At 37.1% G+C, this 27941-nt stretch overlaps 1 protein-coding gene across 2 annotated transcripts; it reads left to right on the top strand.

Annotated features, from left to right (window-relative positions):
* Positions 1-22: 22 nt before the first annotated feature.
* LOC133849220 (breast carcinoma-amplified sequence 3 homolog) lies at positions 23-25541 on the top strand. 2 transcript variants are annotated; one of them, XM_062285135.1, is made up of 8 exons: positions 23-1431; positions 7021-8129; positions 10020-10323; positions 10389-11322; positions 11398-11707; positions 12680-12942; positions 13019-13168; positions 16391-21039. In XM_062285135.1, exons 2-8 carry the CDS (start codon positions 7234-7236, stop codon positions 19942-19944), a joined length of 6411 nt encoding a protein of 2136 aa, XP_062141119.1. In that variant the 5' UTR covers positions 23-1431; positions 7021-7233; the 3' UTR covers positions 19945-21039. The 2 variants fall into 2 exon arrangements, with proteins under 2 accessions (XP_062141119.1, XP_062141120.1); XM_062285136.1 differs by lacking the exon at positions 16391-21039 and adding an exon at positions 22427-25541 and having other exon boundaries at positions 24-1431.
* Positions 25542-27941: the final 2400 nt, after the last annotated feature.

The following is a 27941-nucleotide window of genomic DNA, read 5'->3' as shown; positions in this document are numbered from 1 at the left end:
CTCTAGCTTTGAGCAAAATAAATAGCAGCAACAGCAGCAACACGACGACAGCGCCACAAACAACAACACACAACAGAATTAATTTTTGTGTACAGTGCAAAATATATTACAAAATAAAACAATACGACGAAAGGTTGCAAGCAAAAAAAAAAAAAAAATAATTAAAAAGGCCAAGCAAATAAAATTGCAATATTTGTGATTGTTCGAAGGCTTATTTGTTTTTTTTTTGGTTTCGTTTGTTTGTTGTTTTGTGTTGGAGCAGCAAGCAAATATTATAGAAGAAGAAACTGAGAAGAAAAGTGAAATCGATTAATAAACGCAATAGGCAGCAGCAGCAGCAATAACAACGACAACAAGAACAACTCAAAGACTTGGATGGAAAAAGAAAAAAAGAGTAAAAACAAGCTCAAAATAAAAACAAAACGCAACAGCAAAGCAGAGATTTAATTTAATGTCGCAGTTAATTTGTGTGCTAGCAAGAAGAAGCAGCAGCAGCAGCAACAACAACACCACCAGCAGTAGCAGCAGCAAAAACAACAACAACATCATCAGCAGCTGAGGCAGAGCAAAGCAAAGAAAAAGAACGTACGACGCAGACGTCGCAGCCTGCCTCTCTCTCACTGCTGTGTGAGTGCGAGCGTGTGTGTGTGCGTGGGAGAGCGAGCGAGGCAGCAGCAGCAACAAAGGAGAGAACAGTGTGTGCGCTCTTTTCGTTCGTTCGTTAATTTTTTTTGTGTTTTTTGACACAATTCAAACAATCGCGAGCGGGGTGCGAGGTGCGGAAGCTTTGCACTTGAAAGTTTGTTTCTAAGCTCGACTTTGTGTTTGCAGCAGCGCGTCCCTGTGCGTGTGTGTGAGTGTGTGGGCGTCAACAGTCGACAGCGAACGATTTGGGCGGTGGGCGTGTCATTATTGACGCAGTCAAAAAAAAAAAAAAAAACACGACGGAAAAAAACGCAAGACGCAGTTTGTTTGTTGCCAGCCAAAAGATAAAAACAACTCGAATTTACTGTTGCTGCTGCTGCCGAATGCAACAACAACAACAACGAGAGCGAGAAGAGGAATAAGAAGAAGAACAGCACACATAATAAACACAGAAACAACATAACAAAAAAAAAAGAGCAGCAGCAACAGAAGAAAAATCTGCAGCAGAGGACGCTAACACGACAACAGCTGAAAACATATGATTTTTGTTTGTGTTGTTGTTTTTGTGCTCTCTCAGCAGCAATAACAACAGCAACAACAACGCAGCAGTAATAATAATAGGCTAAGTCAAAGCTGTGGAACGAGTGGAAGAGGAACGAGTTAAACCAGTCGGTTGTTGTTGCTGCTGCTGCCTAAAAAAAAAAAACAAAAAAGCAACCAATTCTCAACTGTTTCTTGACGTCGTCGTAACAACAACAACAACTACAACAGCAGCAGCGTCAAGTGGTAAGTTTCTAGTTGTGGTTGTTGTTGATATTATTATTTTTTTCTTTCCTTCTCTTTTTAACTTTGTTTCGTTAACGCTGAGGCGCAAAACAAACACACACACTTTGTCTGTGTGTGTGAGTGTGTATGTATAGAAAGTCAAATGTAATATTTATGCAATTTATTTTGTTTATCTGACGTTCGTTTTCGAAACTATTTCAAGTACACACAAATACACATGAAGACGAAATTCATTTGTATGTTTGTGTTAACTATTACATACATGCATAAATAAATGTATATTCTCTATATGTGTGTAACGCGATTTCATAATTTATTTAATAAATTTTTGCATAATAGATTTTGTAAACGCAGTGAATATACAATATTTGCTCTTGTTTTGCTTTGCTTTCAAAACCACACACACACACATACACATAAATATACATAGTCGACATCACTGCTCACACACACATACACAGAGAGAGCTGTATATATATGTATGTGCACGTACAGAAGAGAGACGTATGTACATAGTGTGCGTTAGACAGACAACGACAGCAATAACAATACAGCACAGCGAGTAACTGAAACGAACTGATAGTGAAACACACTGTTACAGTGCTTCAAGAATGATGGAAACTTAGCGAAAAAAATTCATAATTAAGTGTATGAAAACAATAAAATTAAAATCATACTTTTCTGTTTATATCATAATGTGTGCTTAAATTATTAATTAATTGCTTTACCTTTAATGTATTCATAATTGAAATAATCTAATATTTGAAATACAAAAGTTAGTGAAGTACATATAAACATCAAAATTTCATTTTATATTATTTTTTTTTGAAATATTTATTATAATAATTGCTTATTTCAAACTCGCTTTAATAAGATCATTTAAAATATTTCCAAGTAAATGTTCTTACTCCTTTAACAAATGAATGAAGTAAATTTGTAATATTCATAGATAAATTTTGTTACTTTCTATATGAGACACAATTATTTTTAAATCTAAAATATATACATATTCAAGTACATGAAATTTGCTAAATTCCACATGAAATACATATATGTATAATGAATATTTTTGTGAGCACTCATTATAACAGTACTTGCAATATAGACAATGACCTAATGCTAATACACATACATATGTGTATACAATGTACTGTTTATTTTGATTGAATGCTTTGCTAGTACTCTTAGACCACTATGCGCTCTTCGTTAGTCTCACTTGTGGAGAGATATTAGACAAAACAAAAGAGAGAGAGAGATAGAGAGAATCAGAGAAGAGCAGATGAAACAACAACATTTCGGTGCAGCTGATTTTGTTTTGTTTTCTGTTATTTTTATTTATTTTGCTTTACTGTTTTGATAATTACTTTTCGGTTGTGGGGGTCTTTGTCTTTGTTTCCAAAAAAAAAAAAAAAAAAAATACATACATATACAAAAAATTTATTAGCCACAGCAACTAAAAATAAAGCAATCGAAATACAGGACAGAAAAATACAACAACAAATTGCATTGATATGACACCAATTTGATTGTTCTTCATTTTTTTGGTTTTCCGCTGCCATACATATTTACATATATTTTATTTCGCTTAATTAACGAAATTAAAAGCGCACATCAAGAACGTTCAACGACCATTTTAATGGATTTTCGTTCTGTTTGATATTGAAAAGTGCAAAGCGCATAGATGCAGCATCTCTTTCCCCCTCATACTTTCATGATCGCTCTCTCTCTTTCGCTCCTTGTTATGGGTTTGACTAGAAAATGTTTGCCAAATATTTTTGGTGAGTGGGTGTAAAATAAATGTTTGTCTGCGAATTGAGAAATATCTGAGACAATTGAAAACATAAATAAACACAGCAGTCTTCTCTTTTTGATATTCTATTTGCTAGTACTATATATTTGTAAAATGCGCATGTATTTGTGCGCTTTTGTTTTGAAAAGCTCCTCAAGCTCGCTATGCAGTGCTTTCAGCTTACACTAAGCCCAGTGTGCGTGTACCTTGGTACGTGATCAGAAATGCAATGGGCCACTTTGAAAAATACAACCATACCACGAATGTCGCAATAACAAACAGCTCAGCATTCCATTGTATTGTTTCCTTGCATTTACAAAAAAATACAACAAAAAAAAGTACACTTTATGATTTGGAATTTAATGTAGAAAAAATTATATAAATTTCATATTTTATTTTCGTTTTTGTTTAAAATAATTTCAAATTCCTTATCATAAAACCCACTTAATTTTCCAAAGTTAAAGGTATTAGATAGGTTGTGTTATAATTCAATATTTTCTATTTTTTAATTTTTTTTGTTGCAATTTTCCAGTTTAGTGACAAAAGTTACGGAAAGTTTTATCATATTTCAGCTATCATTCGTTCTATCAAAATTATTCTATAGAAATAGATAATTCTATTCTTATTGCATTTTAAAAGCTGCCTCCAATTGACTTTGAAATACTCTCGAAAAAAATGATTAGATTTATACTGATTAAAATCAATTTGTGCAAGCTTTTAATAAACAATAATTAGCGCACATTGCAAATATGAATAATAGAAAAAAAAATAAACATTTTATAGCTTTACGTTAATTATGAGTAATTCGCACGTGTAAGACAATTATCATTTCTGATTGATGATTGAAAACAAGTTTTTTTTTTTTGTTATCCATGCATAATAAACTAAACAAAGAATGCAACACAATTAAATACAGTGAATTTTCATTAAGTCTTTTTGGGTTTCATATTTCATGGCGGTGAACACTTGAGGTAGTAATTTCCACAGCAATTTTCTTCGTATCGATTACAATGAAGCGAAATCCTTTTGAGCAGCAATGCTTTTTGTCCAATGATGACGCACTTTGCCCTTAACACCCACACCACTGCAGTACACAGTGCACGGTGGTACAAGTGTTTATAAATGGGACTTCAAATTGCATGGCTATTTGCGTCCGTTCTCTCGCTCTCTTTTTTTTCTTCCTCTCTCTCTCTCTGCTTTGTGCGTGTGTGTGTAACACCTGTTATATTCGTATGTGTGTGTGTGTTGCGTTTTGTTGTGGTTTTTTCTTTGTCCACCCAAAAAGCATATTGCTTAGCGTAGATTTTGTCAAGTGGCTTTGACAATGAACACACAGCATAAACAATAACACGCATAGACATACATAGACATGAACATACATATGCACATATACATACGTATGTAGTTTTGTCTGTGTTGCGTGTGCACAAAGAAATCGAACGCTCAACTTTTGCTGACTGACTGGCTTATTAACATTGACACACACTCACACACACACACACACATAGTGTGTGACACACAGTCGAAACTTTTGCACACTAACAAAAGCTCTCACACAACGGTCAGCGATTGCTGCGCTGCTGCTGCGCTGTTGCTGTTACTGCTCTTGTTGTAGTTGTTGTTTCTTTTTCGCCTATCGTAAAAACAAAGACAAAATGCGTTGCGGGCCTCCGTTGACTGCATTAGTTCTGGGTGGCTGCATGGCACTGTGTGTGAAGGGTGAGGAAAAGCAGATCCATTGTCTATACGTATGTATGTGTGTATGACATTGCTTTTAGTTGCTGTTGCTATTTTGTTTTGTTGCGCGTGTGCGCAAGTCAATTGAAGGAATGCAACGTTTCTCCTCACTTTACAGCACAAAGAAATTTCTACCCCCGCCTTCCTCTTTCACTTCCCTTCGTGCCATCCCCCTTATGTGCTCCATCGACATCACAACATTAACTTTGCATGCGTCATGCGCTTTGTGAAATAGTTTTGGCTTAGCCTTAACCCCTAACTGGACTCACCTTTCCTTCCCCACAAATATATAGATGTATGTATATAATCGGACAATAAAGTTGTGTAATTGCATTATGACACATTCATTCATAGCTGTCAACACGCAGTCGATACAATGTTCTTCAAGTTAACTTTCTACATTTTAATCGATTGCGTTACTTCACAATGTTCGCTTGCAAGCGCATTGCAATTTTACCACTCTGAATACATTTGTTTTTCTTTTTTTTTTTGTAATTCCACAACAAATTTAATTCGAGCTGAGCAAGCAAGTTAAGTGATTAAAACAATCCATATACAAGTACGTGACCCTAAGCACTTACAATGTGATCCAAGCTCGGTGTTGAATTTGTCAACAGTCTCTTGTGAGTATTTTCAGCACATCTCTCGTATTTTTTGCGATATGTATCGCAACAACATTTTTTAGTTATGCACATACATTTCAAAGCGTTGATCTTTGACTTTTGAGAGACACTTTCGAGTGTTTGTTCCATAATTAGACCTGATATATTATTTATAAAGCAAAACACTATTATAACAAGTATTCAATTCACAATTTGTATTAAAATTTATTAATTGAAAATTAGATTACTCAAATTTCAATTTATAATTTTATTATTATACATAAAGAAAATGAAAATTATCTTAAATTGTAAAATTAAAAATTTTTCTTAAATTTTTTAAATTTAAAATTAGTTAATTCTAATTTCAATTTCTAATTTTATTGTTACCAAATTTTATTTATTTCAAAATGTAAGCCATTTCTATTTGCTTTTATTATCGGGTTGATAAGCTAAGAGGCTATGAGCGGGGGGCTTCGATAAGCGATAACAACCGAAATCTGTTTACAATTTCACAATAAGCGTAGCGTCTTAAAAGCCTTTAACCTTTGCCAGCTATCAAAAATGTTGACTTGCATTTCCATGTGTGTGTCGAAAATATGCACGTGGCCCGCACATGGGTTAATGTTACTGTTGCTTTTGATGCATTTTGCATTGTGTGTGTTTTTGCTGCGGCCAGCTGTTGCTCTCCTGCTCTCTCTCTCTCTGACTGTCTCTCCCCCCACTTACTCTCTTTTGCTTATGCTCTTGAGCCACTCTAAAGCTTGGCTCTGCTTTTGCATTGTTTCGTTTCTCATTTCGTTTCGATTTGTGTGCTCGCTCTTGTTGTTGCTGGTGGCCTGATGATAACTTTTTTTGTGTGTGTGTTTTCGCTGTTGTTTTGTTTTGTTTTGTTGTCTTGCATTGGTCGACGCGTGTTAATAGTTTTGATTTGGTTTTAGTAGAATAACAAAAACAAGCTTAAAGCACGTTACAAATTTGTTTACCAATTTCGTTTAGTTGGCGTATTTAGCTTGCTTTATTAACGTTTCAGTGTGTGTGTGTATTGTTTTATTGCACTTAATTTACGCCCCATGGAATGGTTGTCGCCCCCTGGCGTGCAATACATGCAAGCAAATAAGGCACGCGTGATTGTGTGTGTGTTTGTGTGTGAGAAGGCAAAACTACACGTAATACGCTAATAAAACTTAAAAGGGGTGCGGGCCATGTGTATATGTGTGTGTGTGTGTGTTAGTGGAATAGCGGAGGTTGGTGAAGGGAATGGGCACGAGTGAGCAAAGATTAAAAGCATTTGATTGAGACAAAGCAAAAGCGACAAACGAACGCAACGCTTGGAATTGAAATGCTACACATACACACACACACACATGCAGAGAAGAAGAACGCAAGAGAGTGAGAACGTTTAACTGTATTAGCTTGCAGTTTGTTTATTTATTTTTTGCTATGCTTTCTTTCTCTTTGCAGTTGACAACAGCTGAGCAGTCGAGACAGTCTGTCTCCAACGTGAGAGAGACACACTCACTCACATCGCTTGCTCTCTCTCTCTCGCACTTGCTGCGCCCGTCTGCCGTTCACTCCCGTCTCACTTTAGACGGAGAGAGGGAGAGGGAAAGGCGAAAGGCAAAAGGCGGAAGGAAACATCCCCCAAAAGCCAAGGCATCGTCTTAATACAGAGTAATGTCAGCAGACTCGCCACGGCGCCATCATCATCACAATCATCATACAACTGGCGTTGGCATTAGCGTTGGCACAGGAGGCAACAGCGGAGGCGCAGGCGGCAGCAGCGGCGGCGGTGTTGGAGGCGGTGGTGGTGTTAATTTGGGACTACGCGGTGGTGGCCACACGATGCCCGCCATTGTGCCACCCCAAGCAGTGAGCGATCGTTCCATTTTGGACTCGGCGATTGGTTTCATCAACGATGTGACATTGGTGCATCAACCGCTGCAGGATCCCAAGGACACAATCACCTGGGCCCGGTTCGAGACGAGCGCCGATGTCAGTGATCCTCGCTTCGGCGATGACTGGGAACTCGAAGGCAATGCGGCGCCTCCCCTACTCCTGATCCTCGGCTACGGTCTGGGTGTTCAGGTCTGGGCCATACCCGCCAACGGTGAGGCTGTGGAGGTCTTATCCTGGCGTCATGGCGTCGTCACCGCACTCCGGGTGCTGCCCACACCGACCACAGCCGCCTCGGCTCTGGATGAGACCGGACGTGCGGATGAACCGATCGATGCATTCGCCGAGAAGCGACCTCTGGTTGCTCTCGTCGATGGCGGCAGCGCTGCGGCCAGCAATCTGTTGTCAGGCGGTCCACATGGAGGTCATATGTCCGGTGGCTCTGGTGCCTCCGGCGGAAATCTCTCTGGAGGTGGCTCGTCGCACTTCAGTGCCGTCAATTTCGTGTCACTGAAGACGGGCGCCCAGGTGAAGACGATGAAGTTCAAGAATCCTGTCCTGGACATACAGGCAAATCGATCAGCAGTGGTCATTAGCTTCCACGAGTGTCTCGCTGTCATCGATGCCCGCACGCTGGAGGATCGCCTAACAATTACCACCTGCTTTCCCAGTCCGGGGTGAGTAAGCGCTGAAGTTTTCCTCTTTTGATCAGCATAGCAAGCATAACAACTTGAAAAGCGCATTAAAGCAAAAAGCACTGGAAAGCTTTATCAGACTACGAAATACAAAGTAAAAGCTTATTGGTTATAATTTGTAAGCTTAGGTTTTAATTTTGTTTTATTTTTCTCTTGATGTAAACAAAGCCCAGCAACTTGAAAAGCTCTCTGCAGCTGTCAAACTATGATATATCAAGAAAAAGCTCATTAATGCTTAAAGTTCACTTTAAACATTAAGTAACTTTAACTTATACATTAACGATCAGTTCAGTAGCTTTTAACGCATAAGCTTTTCAAAGCTTAGACATTCAATTAACAAAGAGCAGATAGTCACAGCTCACATTTACAACTCCTCCGTTCGATCAAGTGCGCAAAAAAGGATAACAGTTTGGCGAATACAGCTAAAAACTCAAACGACGTCCGATATGAGCTCTACTTCAAATGAATAATTACATTGACCTTGGGATGCTGGCGGCTATTGCATCCTTGGTCTGCATTTCTATGATGATGATGGCACGAACTATTACACACGCTTGGGAATGGTGTACGCTTTTGGTTTTTGCTCGGGTCAAACGCTCGGTGGTCCACATTGTTAGCATTAATCCGGCTATTATTATGACTGCACTCACAGGAACATTCGTGACCTTTGCTAAGCAGGGCAAATATTTATATCTTGGTGGAATGTTGGTCAGCGTCATCAATTGCATGGCATTGCTGAGTCTCTTCAACATGATATTTAAGTTTACTTTATTTTGTTCAGATTACTTAATTGTATGATTACTTACTTTATTGTATACGACACCCAGAACATTGTGGAGAAATGTCGTTTGGGTAACCGCGACGTAGTTCAACATGCATTGCATCTCTTCTTCGACGTTCTCCTCGATCGTCACAAGTGTAAAAGTAAAATGCTGGATGGATTTTGTGACATATATCTAATATTTGTTTAGGTTTAAATTTGGAAATGTGAAACACAAAAAGCCATGGTTGAATTTTGTTTAGGTTTAAATTTGTAACTTTGAAACACAAAAAGCCATGGTTGAATTTTGGATTCAAATTACGAAGGTAGCCTGATAAAAAGAAAAACATTTTTTTTTTAAATTCGTTAATATTTTATTTGCTTAGCGTTTTCTGTCAGCTGATTACTGTGAAAGTTTCATGCGGTTTTATCAACACTCGTATTCATATTTGAATTAAGCATTCAAGCTTGCAAATCAAATCTTGAACATCCAATAAATTTCCTCCCAATAATCTTAGATATTCGGTAACATTGTGTGTTATATAAATTAGTCCAGTCAACGTATCATATATATGTGTGTCCTTTTGTAGAACTTATTTTAGTTTGCAGTTTCAATATTTATTGTGTAGAGTAATTAAATCACATTGAAGATGATTCAATAAAATTAATATTCTCTTCACATTCTCAATTGAAAAGCTTTAAAATCGCATTATTACACTTAATAAGAAATTTAAAGACTTAAGGGTTCAATTTTGAATTCTTAATTGAATAGTTTTAAAAGCGCATTATTACAGAAGCTTTGAAAGCATCGAAGTTCTCAATTGAGTGGATTTAAAAGCGCATAGTGTCTAAAGCATAAGGATCTTTTCAAAGCTTATACATTCTCAATTGAAAAGCTTTAAAAGCGCATTATTACACTTAATAAGAGATTTAAGGGTTTAATTTTGAATTCTTAATTGAAAAGCTTTAAAAGCGCATTATTACAGAAGCTTTGAAAGCATCGAAGTTCCCAATTGAGTGGATTTAAAAGCGCATTATAATGTTTAATAAGAACTTTGAAGACTCGTAGATGTATTAATCATATATTACGTAATTTCTTCCGTTACCATCAGCATCAATCCGAATCCCATAGCGCTTGGTCCACGTTGGCTGGCCTATGCGGAGCACAAGCTGCTCCACACCAAGCGCAGCGGGGGCGGCTGCGATGGCGAGGGCGTGCCCAGCTACACGGCAACGGTGCTAAATGCGGCCAAATCCTTTGGCAAAGGCCTTCGGGAGCTGGGCGAACAGGTGGCCGCCGGATTGACGGGCACAAGCGCCGGAAGCGGCAACAGCTCGAAGAGCAGCAGCTTCGACTCGGCCACCGGCGGAGTGGATGCCAAGCAATCTGGTGTGGTGACCATCATTGATGTCAAGGTGAGACTAAAAGCCAGTTAATCCATTAAAATAAGCAACTTAAATGAAATGAAATTGCTTTGCAGCATCCCATCAAGGACTACAGTCCAACGACGGGCACACCGTCGTCCCCGAGCAGCGGAGATCCAATTGTGGCGCATTTTGTGGCACACAGCGAGGCGCTGGTGGCCATGGAATTCGATAGCTCTGGGATGCTGCTGCTGACGGCCGATCGTCGTGGCCATGACTTCCATGTGTTTCGCATCCAACCGCATCCGGTGGGCTCCAGTCTGGCGGCCGTGCATCATTTGTATGTGCTGCATCGTGGCGATACCAGCGCCAAGGTGCAACACATTGCCTTCTCGCTGGACTCGCGTTGGGCGGCAGTCTCCACGTTGCGCGGCACCACACACGTCTTCCCCATCACGCCCTACGGCGGCGCCATGGGCGTGCGCACACACACCTCGCTGCATGTGGTCAATAAGCTGTCGCGCTTCCATCGCAGCGCCGGCCTCGGCGCCGACGGACGCTCCAGCTCACCGATATCGCACTCGGAGAGCACAACGTTTGTGCAATCCCTGCAGCCGTATCATAATCCCACATTGCCCCCATTTCCACGACCCGCTGTCGTCCAGCCGCTGGCCCAACTTCGGCAGCCCTTCACGCTTGGCTCACCGCCTGGAAGTGCCACGCTGAGCGGCGTCGTCTCCGGCGGGAGCGGACATCATCATCATCATCAGCATTCGCATGGCGGCAGCGGAGGTGGCGGAGGTTCACATGGCTCTCATGGCTCTCATGGTTCGCATCAGCGTCAGCGTTTGTCCTCGCTTTCCGATGACAGCGGCAAACCGTTGAGTGTCTGTGCCACGTTTGCCAAGTCGCGCTCGTGGCTTCTGGAGCCGCCGACGGCGACGCGCGAGGCACCGCATCGAGTGCAGAGGAAGGCGGTCGATTCGCTCTTTGTGATGGCCGGACATGGTGCGCTCATACAATACGATCTGGACACGAAGTTAGCCTCAAGTGGGTGCCAAAATTTGAAAGTAATTTCCATTTCATAATCGTTTTCTAATATGAAATTCGTTGTCATCTCCTTAGATGTTGCCAAAGAGAAGATTTGTGATGATACGCCCATTGAGCTGGAGGTGGAGGCCAAGGCACAGTGGAATCTGGGTCGACGCAAGGATGGATCTCAAGAAATTATACCACCGCTAGCGCTGGACAATTGGCTGATCAAGGATCGCCATGCCAGCCTGCTGATGGACAGCGCTCATCAGTTCGATGAGCAGGATGAACGCGCCGCCGAAAGCTGGTTGGCCCAGGTCGAGATTATCACGCACGCGGGTCCCCATCGTCGTCTCTGGATGGGGCCGCAGTTCGTCTTCAAGAACTACAATACGCCCAGCGGGTAAGTTTCACAAAGAAGAGTTGACAAAGCATGCAAATTATCGCATTTGATCGATGCTGAGGGAAATTAGGAAAAACTAACTCAGAGAACTGAGCATCTAACAGAGTTAGACTGCTGAAATTTGGTAGTTAACTGTTTTAAAGCTTAACATATAAGAAAATAGTTCGATTCGATAATTTTGTACTTTAATTTTTGTAATAAATCAATTTTTAGCCCAAGTACTTAGATCAGTCAATAAACTTTAGAAGTAGGAAATTTAGTTATGCTGAAAATGTTTCAAGACAACATCAGAAGAAATTATATGTCTAATGTTTTATATAAAAGTTGAAATTAGAAATTATAAGCTTAATTCATTATTTATTAGTTCTATCGTCATATGAAGGAATTATTTTATCAAATCTGTATGTTCTTAAATTCTTAGTGCAAAGTAAAGTAGAATAGATCAATTAAACATTCATTTACAAATAAAAAAAAACAAGGAAATTATAATAATTTATCTTTGTTAGTTGTAGCTTAGAAAGTAAAATAAAAACTAAAGTTGAAATATATTTTCAAGTGATTAACATAGACACAAGAATAATACGAGTCTATCAGAACATTATTACAAATTTTTATAATTTTTTTTTTGTATTTTAGCGAACTCAAATATGTAGCAGAATAGTACAAATTATAACATGGCTCAGACTGAAATAAACAATTTAGTTATTTATGTATTATACCCACTACTCATAGTTTAGAAGTTTATTATAACTTTGAACTCAGAATGAGTCATCTCCGACCGTATAAAGTATAGACATATATTCTTCTTCAACAGTAGTTGAATGTTGTACTATATCAATATACCAAATATTATGTATATTTTAAAGCTTAGCTGAGTTCAATTCAGTTCTAAACTGGAACCTTTACTTCATAAGCAATCCAAACTAATTGAAGCTTCTTTATTTCCCCCCTCCCCCTTCCCCTCCCGCTTAGCTCCAATTTGAATCACGTGGATGCCGAAGCTGTGGAGATTGGTGTGACGAAGACAACGACGACAACGTTGCCCTCAACGGCTGCCGCATCGGGCGCCTCGTTGACGCCAGGAGGCGGCGGTGGCGGCTCCGTTATAACCGCCGTGGAGCGTTCCAGCCCCTTGAATATGCCACTGGGCGGGGCAGCTGTGGGCAGTGGCAATGCCACAGTGGCAACAACTGGACGTTCTTCGGTGCCAGTGCTCATTGAATCGGGTTCGTATAGTAAGTAGGCGAAATCATGTCCAAATTGTAATTCTTTCTTTATCATCGCGTTCGTTGTTCGATGTTGCTGTTGCAGGCAGCATTGAGCAGAGTCCCAAGCTGATGGATCGCTTCCGTCACGGCCACTTGGACTCCGATTATGGACACGGCGATATGCGTCTCAAGGAGGATCTCGCCGATGCCATGCGAGAGTCTCCATCAACGGCTGCGGCGCGTCGTGAGACGGGTAAGTTTCAAACTCGAGCGATCCATTCAATGGCAGACTATTTTCTGTGTTTAGCTTAACTAACTGTGTAGAACTCTGAGCATTGAGGTATTCAAACGTGATTTAAGAGGCATCCAGCAAAATATTGATTCCATTTTCCATTTTAAACTGTCTTTGTGAAGTTAAATTTAATTATATCAATTGTAATTAAACAAAAATTATTCCATTTTGTATTTTAAAATAACTTTGCAAAGTTAAATTTGAATATAACTAAATTGTAATATATATAAACAAAATATTGATTCCATTTTGTATTTTAAAATGTCTTTGTAAAGTTAAATGCTATTACATATATCAATTGTAATTAAACAAAATTTATTCCATTTTGCATTTTAAAATTACTTTGCAAAGTTAAATTTGAATATAACTAAATTCGAACTAAAAAACAAGAAAAAAAAAGATTCCAGCTTGTGTTTAAAAATAACTTTTCAAAGTTAAATTTTAATATAACTTAATTGCAATTAAAACAAAGAAAATAAAATAGTCCATTTTGTATTTTAAAGTTATTTTGCTAAGTTAAATTTTATTATAACTTAAATTGTAATTTTGAAAACAAAAAATGGATTCTACTTTTAATTTTCAAAGAACTTTGTAAAGTTAAATTGATTTATAACTAAATTGAAATGTAATAAAAAAAAAATTGATTCCATTTTGTCTTTTAAAATAATTTATAACTAAATTGTAATTGAAAACAAAATGGATTATATTTTTAATTTTTGAAATAACTTTGGAAAGTTAAATTCAAATATAACTTAAATTGTAATTTTGAAAACAAAAAATGGATTCTACTTTTAATTTTCAAAGAACTTTGTAAAGTTAAATAGATATATAACTAAATTGAAATGAAATAAAAAAAATTGATTCCATTTTGTCTTTTAAAATAATTTTTCAAAGTTAAATTGAAATAGATATAACTAAATTGTAATTAAAAACAAAATGGATTCTATTTTTAATTAAATAACTTAAATAACTTAATAACTTTGAAAAGTTAAATTCAAATATAACTTAAATTGTAATTTCGCAAAAAAGGAATGGATTCTATTTTTAATTGCAAACAACTTTGTAAAGTTAAATTAAAATTGTAATTAAAAAAAAAAAAATCCTAATTGCATGCATTGAATCACGTTTGAACTCTTAAGCTGTATCGTTGTTGTTAATTCTAGCAAATGATTTTCGTTTGTCGTTAATTGTACAATTCATAATATAATTTCTTGATCGACTCTTAAAACGTTTGCCGTTTTACGAATGCATCTTTTATTTGTTGACGGTGCCTGGTTACGAGTTACGAGTTTCGTTTTTGTTTTCTTGTTTCTTTTTTTTTGCTTTTCTTGATAAACATATTTATTTTTTTTTTACGATACATACGCTTTATGGAAACTTTGTAAAATCCAAAATTAAGAAATGGTGATATGATATTGAAAACACCACGAAATTGGCATTGGTTCTTAAGTTTGTCCGCCCGGCAATTGCAGTGCAATCAGCAATCAATCAATCAATCGATCAATCAATCATAATCCATTCAAATCCATCCTCTTCCACTCTTCCCGTTCAGTGCCCTTCCTCCTCATGATGTGTGTGTGTGTGTGTATGCGAGTGTGCGTGTGTGTGTGAATAAACAAAAATTCAACTTGTATAAAATTTTAAGCAACTTTCTTTATACTTACTTGTGTTGGTGTTTTTGTGGTACGGTCACACTGGCTGCGGGTTTCACAGCGCTTACAAACCAAAAACAAAAAAAATTAATCTATAATCTCTTTTAATAATCTAAGTTTAAGCTAATCAAAATTTTTACCACAGCAATTGAAATCACAAAAATTTACACGCAAAAAAAACACACGCACACTTCCCTTAAATTGGCTTAAAAAAAAAAAAAAAAATATTTCTTCTTTCTAGATTTTTCTTTATTTTGCACTGTGAATTTTAATCTCTGTTTTGCTTTATTTTCTCCTTGGGGTTTTTTCTTCTAGAAACTGTACTTAATTTTACCCTAAACACACACACTGAAAGACACACACACACACACAAACATTTGTGCTTCTCTTTCAGCTAGAATCACCGAACTGAACCAAAAGAAACACTTCCCAAAATCTTCCTCACCCCCCTCAAAAAAATTTCCGCTCTTCCACAAACATTTTTCCCACTGCAATTGCCTTTTATTTCGAGGCGGTTTTATTTGTGTCTTCTCTGCTGCTTCTTCTTCTTCTTCTACTACTTCTACTTCAGCTTCTTCTTCTTCTTCTTCTTCATCATCTTGATCTGCTTTTTCTCCCTCTTTTTATATTGGGCTTTTCCCTCGTTTTATGCTTTCGTCGCGTCAAAATTTTCCAAAACCAAAAAATGCTTTTATGTGTGTGCGAGTGAAACAAAGACAGAGTGAGCGAGAGCGAGAGAGACAGAGTGAGAGAGAGAGAGAGAGAGAGAGAGAGCGCGAAGGAGAGAGGGAGCGGGCGAGCGTGAAAGAGAAAGAGAGAGAGAGAACAGTTGAGAAGAAAGAGCACATAAACTATTTACATTGAAACTTGAATAAAAAGCCAAAGCCATATAATTTCGTTAAAATCTATCTACAACAAAGAAAATCTAAATTAAAGAAATGCAATTCTTTAATTTATATTTTTTTTCCTTACGCATTTACGTTTTGTTTTGTTTTTTTTTTGTTAGTCAATTTCCAAAAAGCGCTTTTACTTTTTACGCTTAAAAAACTCACTCAAATAAAATTAAAAAAAAAAATACACTTAAAAATAAAAATAAAAACTAGTAGCAAGCATTTCACTTTAGCAAATCAAACAAAACAATTTATTAAGCAAAAGCAAAATGTACAAAAAAAAAAAATGCAATATCAAAAATTATATATAGTTTCTGTTTTATACTTTTCTTTTTCTGTTTGTATTTTTTTCTGTGCATTTTGCCCAAGTTGTTATCGAGTTATTGTTGAACTTTTTATGCTTACAAAATAAGTAAAAAATAAAGCAATTAAAATTATAAAAACGAATATTTGCAAAGTAAATAATTCGCCTTTGGCTTTTTGTTTTCCAAAATTAAAAAAATTACAAAAAAAAAGCGCTTTTTTCATAATTTGTTTTCTTCTCTTCTTCTCTTCTCTGTCCTGTGCCCGTGTCTGACCGTCTGACCGTCTGCCCGTCCGCCCGCTCGTCCTTTGCCACACCTCAACCTCAACAATGACAGGCGTTGCAATATCCGAAACAAACATCAGTTCAGCATCATCATCATCAGCAGCAGCAGCTGCGGCAAATGTGGCCACAAGTTGCGACAATGCCTGCTACTATGATGCGCTGGCCGAGCACGATGCGGCGGATTGCGATGCCGATGAGCAACAACAACAACAACAACAGCAGGATAACAACAACGAAACCCTCTCGACATTGGCCAGCGTTTTGCCCAACATCTGTAGCTACGATCAGGCGCCAAGCAGCAGCAACAGCAACAGCTCAGGGACAGCAGCAACTTCGACAGCAACCACGCGCATCGAGAAGATTGTGAATCCGTTGGGAACGGTGACCGATGTGCATGCGGGCATCAGCGGTGAACTGCAGACGGATATGCTGGATGAGGTGGTCGGACAATTGGCGGCCGAGGATTGCGTTATCCATGAGAATTGCGATGAGGCGCTCTTTCGTCCGGTGGTCGCCATATTCTGTGATGAGCTCGCCGAGCAGCGCAAGCATGAGTTGCAGCTGCAGCAGCTCGATGAGGAGACCGCGAGACGGGAGCGTGAGGCACGTGAGGAGCTCACGAAGCCACCCGTTGTGCTGGCCAATAAACTGATTGTGCCGGTGATTGCCAAGGAGGTGGATGAGGTGATTGTGCAGAAGGAGAAGCAGTTGAAGAAGAAGTCGTTAAAGTCCCAAGCAGCTGCCGAGGATGCGGCGCAAGCTCAGCGTTTTGCCGAGCTATCGCATCTGAATAAGCCAGGAAAGCAGTTGCTGCAACCGGAGCAGCAGCAATCGCTTAATAAAACTGCCAGCCAATTGAAGCCACAAGCAACAACATCATCATCAGCATCAGCATCAGCATCAACTGGAACAACAACAACTGCCAGCGAGGATGAGACATTTGAGGAGGAAATGCAGACATCGATTAGCTCCACAGTGTCGATAAAGTCCAGCAAAAAATCAAAGGCCAAGCAAAAGCAACAGCAAAAGGCGGCGGCAGCTGCCACACAACAGCAACAGCAGCAGAAGGCCAGCAACAAGAAAGACAAAAAGCAACCACAGCTAGAAAAAGAAAAAGAACCCGATCCGGATCCGGCTGACAGTTTGCTGGAGAACAAAGAGACAATTGCAGCGGTTATGATGAGCAGCGCCAGCGCTCAAGGCTTAGCGTTGCATGTGCAGCAGGATGAGGAAGCTGAGGAACCTACACAAACGGAGAAAGTAAAGGAAATAGAAACTCAGTTTGAACCCAAACCCGAAGCTGCACCGGAGCCTGAACAGGAGCTGAAAGCGCTGAAGCTCAGCAAGCTGAAGCCGCTGGAACTGCAGGCGAAGAAGCAAACCGAGAAAGCAGAAGTGCCGAAGGAAGATTTTCCACTATTGAAGCCAAGCAAAACCAAGCACGTTGAACCCGTAGATCTCGAGGAAGTCAAGCCCGTTGAGGCAGAGGAAAAACAGGAAGTAAAACCGCTGAGGCAAGGCACAAACAAGACCCAAAAGTTGCCGGCTGAGGAGCAGCTGGAACAGCATGAAGTTAAGAGTGTCAAGAGCAAGGCGCCTAAGCTCACCGAAGAGCAGCTAGAGGTCGTCAAACCTCAGGATGAAGAGTGGGATGAACCGGAACAAGAAGAACTAAAACCGATAAAGTTTGCCAAGAGCAAACCCCTTAAGCTTGAAAGGGAGGAAGAGGAAATGCAGCCGCTGAAGGTCAAGAAAAGCAAAGCCATAAAGCTGGAAGAATTTTCCGAAGTAAAACCTGTGCTGGGTAAAAGTAAAGCTCTGAAACTCCCGGAACAGACGTCAGAGTCGGAGGAAAAGAAATCGGAGGAACTGAAGGATGAAGATTGGGATGAACCGGAACAAGAGGAAGTAAAACCCGTAAAGCTGGCCAAGAGCAAACCCCTTAAGCTCGAAAGGGAGGAAGAGGAATTGCAGACGCTGAAACCCAAGAAAAGCAAAGCCATAAAGCTGGAAGAATTTCCCGATTTAAAACCTGTGCCGGGTAAAGGTAAAGCTCTGAAGCTCCCGGAACAGACGTCAGAATCGGAGGAAAAGAAACCGGAGGAACTGAAGGAAGTCAAGACGCTCAAACCACTCAAATTACAGGATGACTGCGACGTGCCGAAACCCGTGAACCCGAAACAGCAGTCGAAAAGCAAACCCCTCAATCTGCAGGAGGAGCTCAAGAGCAAAGCCAAACTCCTGCCCAAGGAAATGGAACCCGAAATCGGGAAGTTAGGAAAGAGTAAGCCACTCAAGCTAAGCAAAGCCGACGAGCTGCCCAGCTACTGTGTGAATGTGCTTGAAATGCCGCCACCAGCTGTGCCACCCAGCAGCATGTGGAAGAGTTTCGAAAGCAGCAGCAACAGCAGCACCGCAGCAACAACAACCGCAATCGCAGCAACCGCAGGGAATGATTTTCCCGACTTTGATGACTTTCTGCTGGCCGCATTGAAGCCGTTGGAGGCGTTGGATGCATTGCCGCCGCTGCCAGCGTTGGAGCCGCTGCAAGTGCTGGGCGAGGAGCAGTTGGCGGCCACACCGGAGAGTCTCATCAATTTCGAGAGTCCGCTGCAGGAGAATGTGGCAATGCCCCGCAAAATAACGCCACCGCCTCGCGGTTTCACCGAACGCAATCTAATCATGGCGCTCTGTGGTTCGCTGCACTACGAAAATGAATATGCGCAGCTGTTGGACAAGACAACAACATCGAAGACAGCAACTGTTGTTGTTAAGGAGGCGGAGGAGGAGGAGGAGCACAACAAATCCACATCCACATCGAACAATTCATCGGGCAGCGAGGAGCTGCTGCTCATGGAGGAACCCAAAAGCAAGAGCAAGAAGCACAAGCGTGCCAAGACGTTGGCCAAGGAGCAGCCACAAGATGACGACGATGACGATGATGATGACGATGATGATGATGAGGAGAAGAAGCAGCAGGAACAGCAACAGCAACAAATGGATGATGAGGAGCTGCGTCCGTTGATCAGCATCAGCATGACCCAGGAGGATAACAATGACAATGACAATGCGCCACAAAACAAAACACTGCCCGGGGGGGACAACAACGACGAGGATGAAGACGAAGAAGACGATTTGTTGCACTTTGCACGCAGAGGTCGAGGCGGCGGCGGAGGGGGAACAACCACAGACAGCGACGGTCCGTTGCCGGCAACCACCTCCGATGATGGGATCTATGCCAGCAGCTGTTTGCCAACAGCGCCGCATAAGCTCAAAACCAAAAAGCTGGAGCATAAAATCAATTTGATTGCTGCCATCGAGGCGGCCACCTCGTCATCCACTTCATCCGCGGAGGAGAGCAGCGTGGAGACCACAAATGTGACCGCCGGACTAACCGGAGCAACCGAATTGGAATTGCCAGCGGCATCGATTTCATTGCCCGTAGCAAGTGTTGCCAGTGTGACGCCAGCAGCAGCAGCCAGCACGCCAGCAACTGTTGCTGCTGCTGCTGCTGCTGCTGCTACGGCAACAACTGTGCTCGGCGTGGGCGTGTCCGGAGGTCAGCCGAGTGCCACAAAGAAGAAGACAAAGCGTCGCAAGAGATAAGAATTAGCAATTTGTTTGTTGTGCGTGTTCAGTCTGGTGGTGCTGTGGCATCTCTATGCCAACAATCCAGCCACCGATGTCGTCGAGTTGCCACGCGCTCAACAGCTGCAACTGCAACAGCCACAACCACAGCAGCAGCAACAACAGTTGCAGTCGCAGGAGCAACAGTTGCAGCCAGCTCAAGTGCTGGAGCAGCAGGAAACGTCGATGCACAGCAGCGCCACCTAGCGCAACAAACAGTACAACACAACAACAACAACATCCCTCTCTCTCTTTCTCTATATATATCTCTATCTCTCTCTCTCTCTCTATACGTGCCCCTCACTCGTAATTTCAAAAACAAAACAAAATGTTTATAAACAAAACAAAAAAAAAAAAAAATATGTGATTTTCAACAACAAAAAAACAAACAAAAAATATATATTATAATACGCGTATTTAGCAACTCGTTTAAACTAAAACAAAACAAAAAACCAACAAAAAAAAAACTATGGCTAACAATTTTTAAGTGCAAAGGTTATATGATGATTAGCGATTAAAAAAAAAAAACAAACACCCACAACAACAACTCAATACACACACACACACACACTTATAAATATATAATATTATATTAAACTATAAAATATTAAACAACTAAAAACTCAAAATTAATTTTTTAAAATTGTAAATAAACAACAACACTTGACACGCAATTTATGAAATGTAAAAAAAAAACAACAACAACTAAACAGAATACTGATTGCTCACACACAAATACACGGACAACAGCCAGGAACCCAGCTTAAAATAAAATTTAAAACAATTTTTTAAAATACAAAAATAATACAAAACATGAATATTAATAAACAGAAAAATAAAAATAAAAGAAAACACAAGTACTGTCCAAAGCCACAATCGTTCTCTACACTTTTTAGAGCCTGCTTTCGTTAAGTTTCGTTAAGTTTTTATAATGCCAACTATAAACTGCACCACTAACAAAAACAACAACAACAAGAAGAACAACAACAACCATTCACACAAAACTCTGCACCGCAACAATAAAAACGCTCTCAAAAAATAAATATAGAAAAAAGCAAAAAAAAAAAAACAAAACCAATAAAAAAAACACCTTCGACTCGTTACAATTTTTTTTGGCGCTTTTTATTTTATTTTTTTTATGTTTATTGTGTTAATTTATTATATAAAAATCAAATTGTATATCTATATTTTTTTGTCGTCTTATAAGGATTTTTTTTATTGTTTCAACTTTGGCAAAGCTTTCGAAATGTTGTAAAGAAAAAAAGAAACACAAAACACTTTAAGCAAAAAATGTGCAACAACAACAAAAAATGAAGTAATAGTTTTTCTGTACATATAACTTGCAGTATTTATGATTTTCAAACAAAAATATTGAGTAAACAAAAAAATATGAAAAACAAACAAACAAAAGAAAACTAAAAATTAATTAAATTAAATATGTATAATTAAATAAATGCAATTTTAGTTAAAACTACCATAAAAATGTGTGTGTTATTTATTTTAGAGGCGAAGAAAGGGGCAAAGAATTGAAATTAAGAATTGTTTTTCTTTTTATGAATAAAGATTTTATGCTCGGAATTTATTTGGTTTTTTTCCATGCATTATTACATATTAGGAATAAACTATTTAATTATATGTTTGACATTTCTTTTTAGAGTTAATTAATTCAATTGCTTGATTTTTAATTTTTCCTAATTTTTTTTTTGAATTTTGATTCTATTGTTTTTTTTTAATTTTTCAAAGTATTAATATTTATTTTAAGTGTTCAGTCAATTTATTTTGTTTTTGTTTTTTCTTTGTATTAAGGTTGCTTTTAAATTTTTATTCAATTGATTTCTTTTATTTTTTAATAGTTTTAACATTTCTTTGTAGTGTTAATTCAATTGATTTTTTTTTTTACTTTTTCATAGTATTAAAATTTATTTTTACTCTTTATTCTATTGATTTGTATGTACTTTTTTGTTAGTATTTTTTTTTGCAGTGATTTTTCAATAGATTTTCTAATCATTTTTTTTTTACTTTTTTATAGTATTAACATTTTATTTTTTATCTAGACTCTATTAAATTTTCATAGTATTAACATTTATTTTTCGACTTTATACTTGAGGATCCTTGAGAACTCTCATCTTGATAGATGAGATATTGATATTTATTGATTTTTAAATTATTTTTTTTTTACATCATATTTTTGTATTAAATTTTGTTTCTGTCGATTTTTTTAATCATTTTTTTTGTATTATATTTGGTGGCTGTCGAAAAACTTATTAACATCTTGATGGAGAATATTTAAGCATTTATTTTTCAATCATACATTTTTTATATCATATTTGCGTGTTCAATTATCTTAATTGAAAATATTTATAAATTTCTTTTTTTAATAATATTTCTTTTCAATTTTGCTGTTGGAGAATATTTATATATTGATTTTTAATTGAAATCCTATTCAAATCTCAATTCACAGGCAACTTCTTTGGCATTGATCAGATGGATGGACTGCAGCAGATCAGCAACAAGATTAACAATAATAATAACAACAATGTGACGACAAAGGCAACAGCAACCAGCCAAGGCAAAGGCAATCGCCAGCCAAACAGCAGCAACATGCAGCCAGCAACCAATGCTGTTGTTCAACGACAACAACAACCGCAACCAGATTTACGCGAAGTGGAACCAATGAGCATCACACCGCCACCGCCACCGCAGTCGGCGGCGCCACTGGCAACTATTGCTCCACCATTTGTCAGCAACAGCAGTAACATTGCTGCAACAGTTGCTGCCAAGGGGGTGCACAGCAATCTGGCTGCTGTGGGCATCGATGGCGAGCTGGCAACTGTGGTGAACATCGATGTGTTCGACGATCAACTCAGTCTGAGCAGCATCAGCACCAACAGTCGCCTCTCGCTCGAGGGTCCGCCCTCGCAATCGTCGCCACCTTTGAGTCTCTGCAATGGTCTCATCGATACGAATCTGATGCATTTCAGTGAAAGCGCCGCTACAGTTGCTGTTGTCGACGATGATGTTGCTGTTGGCGTTGCAGCTGCTCGAAAGCACATTGATTCCGATGACGATGACGATGATGACGACGATGAAGATGATGAAGGAAATGATGATGATGATGTTGGACGTAATCGTGTTGGTCGTCGCATTGCTGGCGATTTGGAGGCCGGTGAGAGCATGCCAAAGTTGTGAGAGTTAATTCAGCGGCCGTCGGCGACGCGTTTAATGCAACGTGCAACGTCGATTGGTGACAATTTTAATCTGCGGCGCTTTTGCGCTCAATTGTTTAAACACACAACAGCTACAACAGCAGCAACAACAACAACAACAACCACAACAAAATCAACAGCTACAACCACAATTACAACCATAACAACAACAACAACATCAAGTGAAAGTGCACACGCAAATCCTTAAATCCTTCCCCCTTTGTAGCTCCTAGGTGCTAGTTTTTTTTTAATTCTATATAAGTTCCAAATGACACAAGCTACAGCTTGACACTTAAGCATTGAATTAAGCAATGCAATTTTGTATGCTTGAGCACTTTCAGCTAAAAGCTCGTTTAAAGCCTGAATATTTTTTGAGTTTCACAACACTGCTAATGGTCAGTGACACTTGTTTTCCAACACTTGACGTTAACTATACAATTATAATTTTACTAATTTCAAACCGAAAGCTTTCTGCTAGCTGAAAGCTCGTTTGCTCAACTAAAGCTCATTAAAGTTTTAGCAAAGCACATTTAAAGTTGCAAACATACGTTTAAAAAGTGATTGTAAGCATTAAAAGCAATAATAACTTTCAAAAGAGGATTTATATTTATGCAATATTGTTTTTTTATAAAATATTTTTTTTTTGGTTTTTGTAATTAATCCAATGCTTAAGTGTCAATTTGAAGTCGCTGTCGTTTTCATTTTATCAAACGCATTGCTTAGTTCAATTTATTTCTTTTTCCCCCATTTTTTTCACTCTCATTAAAGTAAATTGTTAAACAAAAAAAAAAACAAAAGAAAATCGCATAGCACAGTTCATAAAATTGCAGTAAGCAAAAAGTGTTAACAGAAATATTTAAAAAGTAAACAAAACATAAAAACAAATAGATCAGATCAGACCTCAGCTGAATGCCGTGATATTTAAAATAAAATTTAAACAAAAAAAATAAATAAACATAAACAAAATATGCCTAAAAAAAAAAAAAAAACAAAATACAAACGTAAAATTACAAAAAAAGAAAAAAAACTAAATAAATATATATATATATTAGATATATGCATTGAAAAGGCGATCGATACACGCATAAACTATTAAAGATTAAATATAATTATTATTATATAACTAAATCTATATACGGTACATACTTATATATATACATACATACATATATACACATACATATAACTTGTGTGTAAAACGTGGGCATGTTGAGAATCTATCCTTAACATTTTTAATACCATAAACATATTATCTTGTATCTTTTTATTTTTTTCTTACTTATTCATTCTTCGTTCCGTTTTTTTTGCTATAGTTTTACTTAAGACTTAAAAAAAACAAAAACATAAAAAAAAATACACTTTTGGTACCGAATTTTTTTTATATATATTTTATACTATATGTGTATACCACAAAACTACAAAAATACCAGTTTTCTATTGAAACAACATAACAATTGAGTTCAATTCATTCCAAAAAACAAAACAATGTAAGAACAACAAAAATAGAAACATATCCATATACACATAGATTGGTCAACAAGATCCACTAAGAGATGAAATTATATAGCATGGGCTGAGCAATAATACTAAAGAAAGAGAAAAATACTAAACTACCAGAAGCGAGCATATACATAAATATATATTTTTTCATATATATATATTATATATTGCAGAGTTACATAAATCTAAACAAAATGAAAGAAAGAAAGAAACATATTTAGATACGATCATACTAACAGAATAAATAAGAAATGCTGAAAATAAAAAAAATAAAATAATATACCATAGTAGAGAGCCCATGTGCATTAAGGTTGCCACTTGATCCTGATCCACCAAACACACACAGAACATAAGTCTCATATATAGTTAGATTCGCTTTGGACAAACTGCTGGACAGGAACTTAAAATAAAAAAAAGAACGAAACTAAATAAACAAAACATATTTTTTATACCTGTCATCGAACGTCTTCTCCATGCGCATGTTAATCGTAAATCGTACTTCGATGTGAAATGATTTATATATTATATACTTTATATACATACATATATACTATATACTATTATACTTCTTCAATACAACAACAACAACAAACAACTACAACAAAAATATATAGTTTAGTTTAAGTGCTGATAACTGAGCATATACAATATACAATACAATATATATACACTTACATATATTTAGTGGTCTAAAGGATCTTACATAGTATATATATATGTATGATATATGTTTGTATATGTGTGTGCTTCTACATATATTAGTTGAATAAGTACAACAATTGGCATTGCGATTCGAATTAGCTAACTAGCTTAATTGCATAGTTTACTTAAATTATGTTAATTCGATTGATTTCACCAAACACAAAACAATAGCAACAACAACAACAACAACATCAATTTGTATACTTTCAAGTGTCATAAATTCATGAGAAGCTAAATGAAAGGATTTTATTAAATAAAATAAATACTTAAACTACAACTGAAGCAACGTGTTTTTTTTTTCTTTTTTATAAATTAAAAAATATGTAATTTTTAAATTTATAAATGCAATCCTATACTTATATAAACTATGCAGTATATATTATAGTATATTTTTTATAATATAGTAGGTAAATATACTAAACTATGGTAAATATACTATACTTATGGTAGATAAATATACTAAAATACATACTGTGTAGTATATTGTGAATATACTAAAATATATACTTTATTGTATATAGTATTCATTACATTTATATAGCTAAGCAGTGCGGTATTGCTCTTCAAATATACTAAATATACTGCAACATAATATATACTATACACTATATAAATATACTATAGAGTATATCTGATACATACAAAAAAAGTATATGAATCATCGTTGTAGTTTTTTAATTTTGAAAATTGAACCCTTTAATAAAAAAATACTACAATACATACCATACTATGTAAGTACATATACTATACAGTATATTTTATAGTATATTTATTTAAGTGTTAAATTTTACAAATTATAAAACTACAACGATGATTCAACTACATTTATTTATAATATATACTACTTCTACACTTTTACTACTATATAAATAATTTACTTCACTTTGTTGAGTCACGTTCGGTTGATCACATTACGTATACGCACGGTTGTAATCCCCAATAAGCTACACAAGCTGCTCGTCGACTTTCAATAGCAATTCCCGCATTGCCACGACAGTTAACGGTTCAATTGGTCACGCAGCGCGAACAATGTCAATGTCGTCGCTGTAAAATGGGGATTATCTGCATGTCTGACCTTCTAATGATGCCGTTGAATGCGAATAACCTGAACTAATCTGAACTTATGAACGTCTAATGATTTATTATGTCAGCTGCCGTCTGTGAGTCTGTGAGTCTATGATTTAAATGATTAATCGATTGTTAAGAGCGGAACCAAATTGGTTCACGCGCAACTGATTGAAACTTTAAAGAGACAACGAAGAAAAAAACAAATAAGCAAGGTACAACCAATTGCTCGACTTTGAGATACCCGCTATTCATATTCAATAACAGTGCGGTTAATCTTAAAATATACTAAATATATCAAAGAAAATTAAAATATAAATACTTATGGTTATACTTGATATATTAGCCAATTATTTTCAATAACGTCAAAATAGTATGGTATCATGTTTAAAATATACTAAAAATACTAAAAAAAAAATATATAAGAATATATTTGGTATATTAGCTGCCTATTTTTAATAAAACCAAAACAGTGCGGTATTAATCTTAAAATATACGGAACATACCGAAAAAAGAACAAAAATATACTGAAGGTTATATTTAGTATATTAGCTACATATGGAAAAAACCAAAAGTTCGATATTCTTCTGAAAATATACTGCATATATTGAAATAGTACTACAATATATACCGAAGTCTATATTTGGAATGAGACAAAACCGTGTATATTGTCTTAAAATATACCAAATATGCAAAAAATACTACATTTTTTAATGTCGGTATTATTTTTAAAATATACTAAATATAAAAAAAATTAAAATATAGAGAAGGTTAGATTTGGTATATTTTCAATAAAAGCAAAACAATGCGTTTGCATTTTTAAAGTATTCTAACTATACTAAAAATATTACAATATACTGAATATTATTTTTTGTATATTGAATGCAGTGCTATCACAGTATAACATGAATGAATAGGGCGGAAGTGGGCGTGGCAAAAATAATAAGTACTGTCAAAAATAATTACAGCTTTATTATATCTGTCTGCCTCTCACATGCATTTGATGTAGCCACAAATCTATTATACCCCTCTACCCAACGTAGAGCGGGTATAAACAGAGACAAACCGAATGTCATGTTTCATTTAATGGCTGAATGGAGAAATCAACTGCACACCGAGCACACGAATATTTCACAAGCACTTAATATTAATCGATAATTAAACTGCTATTAATTAATAGTTATCGAACAACGTTACGTATACGCAACAATTTTATGGTTCACTTCTGTTATATTCTAATGGGCTGTTGATAGACTTTTTTTATGCTTTTCGATTAGATCTGATTAATTGATGCATTTGTGTGATTAATCATTTATTAAAATGTATATTAAGTGCTATTTTGTTCTGCTTGACATGTCGCAACATGCCCACTTAACATCTAATTCGATAATGGCATCCAGCAACTAGCGACATGAAAGCTTTCGTGTTGCGCCATTATGCAATACACACAACACTTGACATGGACTCTGAACCCGCCCCCCCTTCCCTCCCACGCATTCAAAT

Source organism: Drosophila sulfurigaster, chromosome X (genome assembly GCF_023558435.1).
Source record: "Drosophila sulfurigaster albostrigata strain 15112-1811.04 chromosome X, ASM2355843v2, whole genome shotgun sequence".
Taxonomy (NCBI): Eukaryota; Metazoa; Arthropoda; class Insecta; order Diptera; family Drosophilidae; genus Drosophila; species Drosophila sulfurigaster.
This window is presented reverse-complemented; position numbering and strand designations above follow the sequence as displayed.

Coding starts and splice junctions, on each gene's coding strand:
- LOC133849220 (XM_062285135.1), top strand. CDS start 7,234: ATGTCAGCAGACTCGCCACGGCGCCATCATCATCACAATCATCATACA. Junction 8,130..10,019: donor ACCTGCTTTCCCAGTCCGGG/GTGAGTAAGCGC, acceptor CGTTACCATCAG/CATCAATCCGAATCCCATAG. Junction 13,169..16,390: donor TGCGGCGCGTCGTGAGACGG/GTAAGTTTCAAA, acceptor CAACAATGACAG/GCGTTGCAATATCCGAAACA.